Here is a 7,823-nt window from a genome sequence, read left to right as displayed (position 1 = left end):
ACAGCACAAATGCTATAGAAAAATGTTTTATATGAAGTGGATTTGTTTGAACGTGGCAAGGTGAAGTAGGCTAGGTCTAAATTGTTGACACAAGTAGTACAAAATGCCATGAATGGTTTACGTTCACCAGTGTTAGGCTGTAGCCCATTTGTGTCGATTGAACATATTCTATATTGCATTCAACATTTGTGGGGCTAATGTCTTATTTTGTAATATGTTTAATGAAGAGGTGAATTAATTGCAATACTTTGCTTCAAATATATCAAGCGATGGAGAGAAACTTTATTTCCAGCTCTATAGATTCACATACAAATACAAAAAGCTTAATTGGCAAAATGTTTACCATCACTGTTGCCTTACAGGCTAATCCACAGAATACCACTCCCTCCTTGTCCACTACTAATGGATCACATTGAAATGTTGAATAGCCTACATTCACATTAGTATGCAACATAATAAGTACTTAGTTCTAAACAATTACAATTGATATATTTGTGCATTTGGTATAGTCTACATAACATATTTACTTGTATTTTAAAACCTCCTTGAAAACCTAAGGCTCTGGCCACGATAATCAAGCATAAATACAGCATTAAAACGTACACTAAAGCGCTTTGAATGATCCCATCATCTACAGGTTTACATTCAATGAAGAGCAGCATATGGTGTGGAAACATAGTCTACTGTACACGTTACACCTGTTAGACGGTTTACACAATATAAGAGCTCACGTGAAACATGACAACCTTCAAGAGATAAAACAGAGCACATGGCTTTAAACCCTTCGACAATGAGTCTTTTTTTCTTTTTCCCCCCCCTATTTCCAAAGATAAATTCTACAGGTTACCATAACACAATGGAAAACTAAACGCCTGTTTAAGACCACAGCACATCTTTCCGCCTAAAATCACAACATGCCGAAAGGCGCTGCACTTTAGTTTTACACTCCGGATTCCCCCTTATCATCACTTGCAGTTCGAGCTCAGTTATGGAACGCGCTACCTCCTGTAACCAGACTCATACTTTTCAGTTTATTGTCCTTCTTCCATTTCATCCTTCGATTCTGGAACCATATTTTTATTTGTCGTTCCGTGAGGCACAAAGTGTGGGCTATCTCTATTCTCCTCCTCCGGGTTAGGTATCTATTGAAGTGAAATTCTTTCTCCAGTTCTAGCGTCTGGTAGCGGGTGTACGCTGTTCGGGCCCTTTTCCCATCAGGTCCAGCCATTTCTAAATTGTATGGAAAATCAAAATTAGAAGTGGACAACACATAGGGGAAATATAACTTCAAACATTACAAGAATAAACATGTTTAGTCAACAGAATAGACGAAATATGGAGCAGATATAGGTGTGGAATAGGCTGCAAGCGGGCGCGTGCCATGCACGTAATTGTAGCTACAGAACCAGAAATAGAACTTGCTTCCAGCCATAAATATAACTACCCACCAATTGTCCAACATTTAAATTCAATATTCGAACAGTAATTTCATACTGTTTTCAATTCAAATTTCCTGCATAGGTTACCAATTATTATGTGTTGTCTTGCACTGGACCCCGTCAAAAAACAATGATCATTAAAATGCTACCCCATCCGTTGCCATATACCATTCTTAGTGACCTTACCGAGTTCATGCAACACTTGACAGATTTATGATGCTACAAATTTAGATTATAGCAAAACACAACAGCAAGCATGCAATCGACTCCAAAGCAAGACCACCACAAAACACAGTAGAAGATGTACCATGGTTAATGTGCAGTTTCCGCATCCAAGGGAATATTTGTGGCGTTTGGCAATCGTTTGCCGTCGTGGAGGTTGCGTTGGACTCCTGTTGTGGTTGTTGCGCCCGGGGAGCCGTGCTGCTTGTGTGTGCACCTTCCTCGGACTCAGAGACAACGGCGGTATCCTCTATCTCTGTGAAATGACTGTTGTTGCCTTTGTTGAGATTATTATTGCCGCCCGAGGTCGTGGTCCGGTCAGATGGAGGAGAGGGGCTTTTTATTTCCAAAGACTCGGGGGTGCCGCAAGGCAGGGGGTGTGGATGTGGAGACGAGAGCGAGCAGGTCGGCTGTCTGTACCGGGCGTCCGTGCCCGTGGTCGGGAAACCACGGGTATCATCCCCAACAGCCCCGAAGTGGCTACCAGTGTTGGTGCGATTTACGGTTAGGTCCATGCCATTGTAGTTGCAGCCGAAAGACCCGGAGTTCATGGTGCCAGAATCCCTAAACGTACCGTTCACAGCGCCGTTAGTCCCATAATTTAATAACTGATAGTCGGAGCCATTCGGATAGCGCCCTGAAAACGAGTTAACAAAGTAAGAGCTCATTTGGTTGTTTTTAAAGACTCGATTTGTAGATCTTTGTCGCTATAATCCTCTGCTTCACGATTTATGATGTAATCATGAATTATAGCAATGAAGCCTACTGAACTTTGCCAGGTATGCGGCCAAATATGGGAGAGCGCTCGGGAATCACGTGCCTTTGTTGACCAGTCGTAAATTCTCACTGATGACTTCAAGAGGTAATTCATGCTCTATGGTTACAAATGATGACGAAATGATGGTCGTTATGCTCAAATCAATGGTGCCTCCCCATTGCGCCCTAAAATCCAAGTAGGCAGACAGCGTCATCTACTGGCAGTGGAGATAACTGTCAGTGAGGACGATATGCAGGATTTTTTCATTCTTAATTTATTTGAACATTCTCGGACATAAAAGTAAGCTAAACTATTTTACCAACAGGTATCTCAGACATGTATCCCAGTAATCTGTTATAGTAATACATTAGCATTTTGATCATTAAAGAGAGAGACTAAAGGTTGGGCTTGCTCAACTATGTCAATATTTACAGGAAATAATAATAATACAATAATTATGAAACCAGCCTGTACATCAATAAAACAATCAAACTTTCTATTAAATATTCACACAACTAAACAATGCTTTATTTGTATTTATAAAAGATGGCAAAACATTGCTTACATCACACATGACATCCAGATGTGCAAGTGCACAATACATAACTTGTCAAAACATTATTCAGTTGAACATGACAAGGCGATGTAAAAGCCAAAAACGAACAATATACAACACACACTGGGCTATTACAAAGCCTCTCTCTTGTATCGATATTAAGGACATTTTTGAAGCAAACTATTGACTTATCGTGTCATTTTGACTAGGCCTGTTGTTGCACATCAACACCCCTGCAAAAAAATGGTGCCCCTGCAATTATGTGCGAGTTTACTGTCAAGTAAATAGATTTACAAAACTAAAAACAGAAATACGATCAAATAAGAATAGGCTAGCCTACAGTTGTTTTTAACCTGTTTCTAACCTACATACGCTATTTAATCGTGCAAATATATTAGTCTAGGCCTATTGACATATTTCACAAAAATGTGTAGGCCTATGCAGCTATTTTCTGAAAAACAACAACAAAAATTCAACAACTCTCAATTCATGTTACAACAGTAATGGCTTGTGTAGCTTATTTATTCAATGTCTTTTAATCTGTCTTATTTTCCTCTTCTTCGTCGCTGGGTTTCGAAGGATTCATAACTTTGTTCTCCTTTTTCCACTTCATTCTGCGATTCTGGAACCAAATCTTTATCTGGCGTTCAGTGAGACATAGAGCATGCGAAATCTCGATTCGACGACGCCTGGTCAAATACCTATTGAAATGAAATTCTTTCTCGAGCTCAAGAGTCTGGTATCGAGTATAGGTCTGACGGCCCCTGCGCCCACTGCTGCCAAAGGTCCCTGCAAAAAAAGAAAAGCTAATAAAAGTCAGCCATTATGTAAGAAACAAAGGGATAGACAGGCTAAAATATTGATTATAACCTTTACACTATTATCACTTGTATAAGCTATACTGTTATAATCCCTATTAATAACTATTATCATAGACTACTATTATTATTGGATGTATTACATTTGCCTCCATTAGCCTATAGTAATGATTTTTGATTCACATGATAGACTACTGTATTTTGACATAGCTTAGCAACATTTTGTTTCCTATACAAAACGAGTTTATCTATCTGTTCAGATATTTTTCACGTGAATCACGTCCTAGGCTATTGAATCCAATGCATCATGCATGTGTTCACACAATGTCTTGTAGAATTATTCCTCTTTTCAAAATTGAAATGATTTTCCCCCGTCTTAATTGCACAAGAAACAGTTACTTATGGACTCAAATCTGAATGCATATTGTGGACAGGCAACGCTGTTACAGTAGTCACATGATTAATAGGCAACATGCAGGTCAGAAGTTTAAAACATTTTTTACAAATAAAAAAGTTTCACTCACCGGCGGTGCAAGAATTCATCCTTTGCATCCACGGATAAAGCAGAGAAGAAGACTTGTCGTCCACAGCAGTGGTTATGTTTACATTTTGCTCGAGGCACTCTGACCTGCGCTGATCCTGAGTTACTAAGAGCGGCTGCTCCTCTCGACTTGCGAAAGCGCACGAACGGTCACTGTCCTGGTAAAAAGTTCCAGCTGGGTAGTCGCAGGGAGCGCTGGTGCTGGGGCGACCGTAGACACCAGAGGTTTGCTGGTAATATGAGGTTGGGTAAGCCTTCTCTTGCATATTGGCAGCTCCATATGTAGCGTTAGAAAAGTGTCTTAAAGGGTCAGTATATCCGGAGGAATATAATGGTATCTGACCCAGGAGAGACTCCTGTCCTCCCGGCAGAGAAACAGGAAAAGTTGAGTTGACAAAATAGGAACTCATTGGATGAACAACGGTATGCTCCGAGGAATATGATTTGTAATGTTTTATAGTCCAAGTGGTTTTGCCATTACTTTATCGGAGATTTGGTTCTAGCTGAAGAGGGCTTGCGTGATGCCACTGAATAGGGCAGAAGGGAACTGTACCATCTGATCAACGTCTGGCCAATAGCGAACGTCTGCGGTTGCAATATTGCCCTCCTGGGAGGCTCATGTTGCGTACTAGGGGTCACCAGTGACTGGAAATTTAGCGCCGGGCAAATATCAAATGAGCTACCTTGATCATTCAAAATTGAAGTATTTCGTTTTCGTTCTTAATATCGATGCAAACAAATTATATAAATAAATAGTATAATGCTGGCAGCACCCCCCCCCCCCCCCCCCCCCTAAAAAAACAATTGTAAGCCTACTTGAGACAAATAATGCTGTTGTTCTCTGGTTGTCACTTCCAATTACCCACAAATGTAAATTACTGATTGCTAAGAAACAGGCTAGTTGCACAATGAAAAGTGGCCACATCCAACTGGTCAATTCAACGTTTAGTCTACATTGGTTCAACGTAATTTCATTGAATACACGTGGAAACAACGCTTGATTCAACCAGTGTATGTGTGCCCAGTGGGATTACATTGTTGCAGCTAAATTAATCTCTACTTTTATGCAGCTGTTTTAAACTGTTGGATAACATTTATGTTTCATCATTCATTCCATAAGTTAACGTGTTCGTTATGCTTTCTAGGCATTCCCATACTTGGCGGATAAAGACTAAAACACGATCAAGACGTCTACACGGACAAATCAACGCACAGATGCTCACACAGAGGCAAAATTATTTTCCCACGGATCAAAACCAAGTATATTATCAGTAGGCCTTTATTATTTAATTGAATATGTATTATTATTATGCTATTATCGTTATTTTCTGGATGACTAAAACGGTCAATAAATTAAAAAGTAAATAAACAAAGCTACTTTCTTTACAACATGACGCATTTCCTTTTTCCAATCAATTATATTTTCCTTGTTGAAAATGACATGTCAACACAAATGTCTAATTCAAAATCATTTCGTATTATCTATCACAAGTAGCCAAATGCAAAGTAATTTCTAAAATCAACGTCAACTTTGCTGAGCCAAGTTAATAGTTTATATGTGTACTCATTCAATTTTCCTTCAACAGCATTAGGCCTTTGTTTCAACAACTAATCAAACATTTTAGCTTAGTATCCTACGACTTCGCTGTATGCAGAATGACAGTTATTCAACTTCAATTAGCTTCTGTGCAAAATGCATCAGTTTGCTTTTGTTTAATTTGAAAAGAAAAAACGAAAGAAAAAAAAAAATATGTGCCAATATGTCAATTGAGTGTATATGTGTGTGTGTGTTACTGAATGCATTTATTGACCTTGGTAAATCATGGAAATAAAGTAATTGAGAACGAATACACCCTTAACTCAAAAGTAATATGGATTTCTTTGGGAAAGAAGCCTTTTTGGAGGTGCCACCGCCACCAAATGTAGGCCTATTATCGCCCCTAGATGGCGTCAAAGAGCAATAAATGAGACGAGGTGAAGAAAATTCAGCATAAAGCGGAATTAATGCAGACATTTCAGTTTCCTAGTTCCGAATAGCATATGAACGCGGCATGAATTAATATGAATTGGACTGCCGGTCGAAACGCAGAATACTTGTGGCAGATTCCAAGAGGTATCATATAGGCCTACCTATTTATCTGAAACCTTCCTCACCCGCCAAAGATGCTGCTGCCATTTTGCCACTAACACATTATCAGTATAGCAACCAGGTCTTGCAAATTGAAACAATGCTATACTTTAAGACACCGTAGCCATTTTGAGGGCTACCAATGTTTGTGTAACTGATTTTTATCGAATCCAATTTTAACCTCTAATGGCCTACTCTAGTATGATTTTGGTGGTATAGGAAATTACTGAGACTTGACGACCTACCTTTGTTTATAATCCATAATTTCGCTTGTGGGTATTCCGGATGCGATTATCTTGGTTCTTTTTAGATATTCAATTGTTGTTCCTTTGGTATAACGCATACGGTAAATAACAATAACCAAAGGAGTCCCTCTGTTGAAAATAAAATAAATATTCCATTGTCCTGGCGTATATTGAGTCTTCTTTGACGGTACATTTCAGAGATGGCCACATTAGCATATGCTAGCATTGGATGAGAGATTCCTCATTGACTCCATCTCTCAGTTGGTGGAGCTGCACAGTTACTGGACACATTTCTTTGACACAATTAAACCACAGCTAAGACAAAGAGCCAAGAAAACGAAGGTGTTACTGAATGAGCCGTAGAAAACAGACAGCTGCAATATAACCTCATGGGGGAAAAAGTTCCCTGTCCAGAGTCCACATGACCAACCTCAGCCAATCCCAGAACCCAGGCAGTCGTAAAATTCCATCACAAAGTTATACATTTTCATAAAGAGACTCAAATTTATAGCATTTTTCAGTAGAAGGCATTTTTTTCTTCATCGCCATCTTTTTCTTTCAAAGACGGGTATGCATCTTAAGCAATTTTTGGAAGCTAAATTGTCTTCAAAGCGAAATGGCTAGACCTATAATATTTCAGGTTGGCATCATATTTAGAGAATTTGATGATCATGCCTTATCAATTCAATTCAAAAGGCAAAAATATGGAAACGTTTTACCAATTGTAGTTCCACACTATAGCGTATAGGCATGTATATAACATGTTTGATAACTATTTACATTGTATTATAGGGTAAGTAGCCTATTGTACTTTTACTTAAGGGACTGATAAAAGGTTTAAAAGCTTATAGGTAGCTCATGTAAGCGTCTAATAATAGTTGGCTAGGCCTAGTCTACATTTGCATTAGCCTACATTTAGTTATTAATTTAGTTAAACTATATATCAACATAATCAACCGTGCAGTCTTTCTGACTCCCTTAGGTATGCCTACTTTTATAGCGTTAGCACACATTTTCAAGCAAATGCAAGCAAAATGTGTTATATTTCCCTCCGTTAGATTTTTAGATTTTGCTCACATATAAAATAGTTGTGTGTTAAGATAGAGCTATATACCAA

The 7,823-nt window shown here is 38.8% G+C and overlaps 2 protein-coding genes across 2 annotated transcripts; both read right to left on the bottom strand.

Moving 5' to 3' along the window:
- Positions 1-204: 204 nt before the first annotated feature.
- On the bottom strand, positions 205-2,794 carry LOC110499129 (homeobox protein Hox-B5b). Its single transcript, XM_021576055.2, has 2 exons — positions 1,747-2,794; positions 205-1,230 (listed from the first exon to the last, which is right to left on the bottom strand). The coding sequence occupies exons 1-2, from the start codon at positions 2,327-2,329 to the stop codon at positions 983-985; spliced, it is 831 nt and encodes a 276-aa protein (XP_021431730.1). The 5' UTR covers positions 2,330-2,794; the 3' UTR covers positions 205-982.
- Positions 2,795-2,941: 147 nt separating this feature from the next.
- On the bottom strand, positions 2,942-4,977 carry LOC110499130 (homeobox protein Hox-B6b). The gene is made up of 2 exons (XM_021576057.2): positions 4,317-4,977; positions 2,942-3,763 (listed from the first exon to the last, which is right to left on the bottom strand). The coding sequence occupies exons 1-2, from the start codon at positions 4,741-4,743 to the stop codon at positions 3,510-3,512; spliced, it is 681 nt and encodes a 226-aa protein (XP_021431732.1). The 5' UTR covers positions 4,744-4,977; the 3' UTR covers positions 2,942-3,509.
- Positions 4,978-7,823: the final 2,846 nt, after the last annotated feature.

Source organism: Oncorhynchus mykiss, chromosome 20, assembly GCF_013265735.2.
Source record: "Oncorhynchus mykiss isolate Arlee chromosome 20, USDA_OmykA_1.1, whole genome shotgun sequence".
In the NCBI taxonomy this organism is placed as follows: domain Eukaryota; kingdom Metazoa; phylum Chordata; class Actinopteri; order Salmoniformes; family Salmonidae; genus Oncorhynchus; species Oncorhynchus mykiss.
Note: the sequence above shows the minus strand (reverse complement) of the source record. Positions and strands in the feature narration are given on the sequence as shown.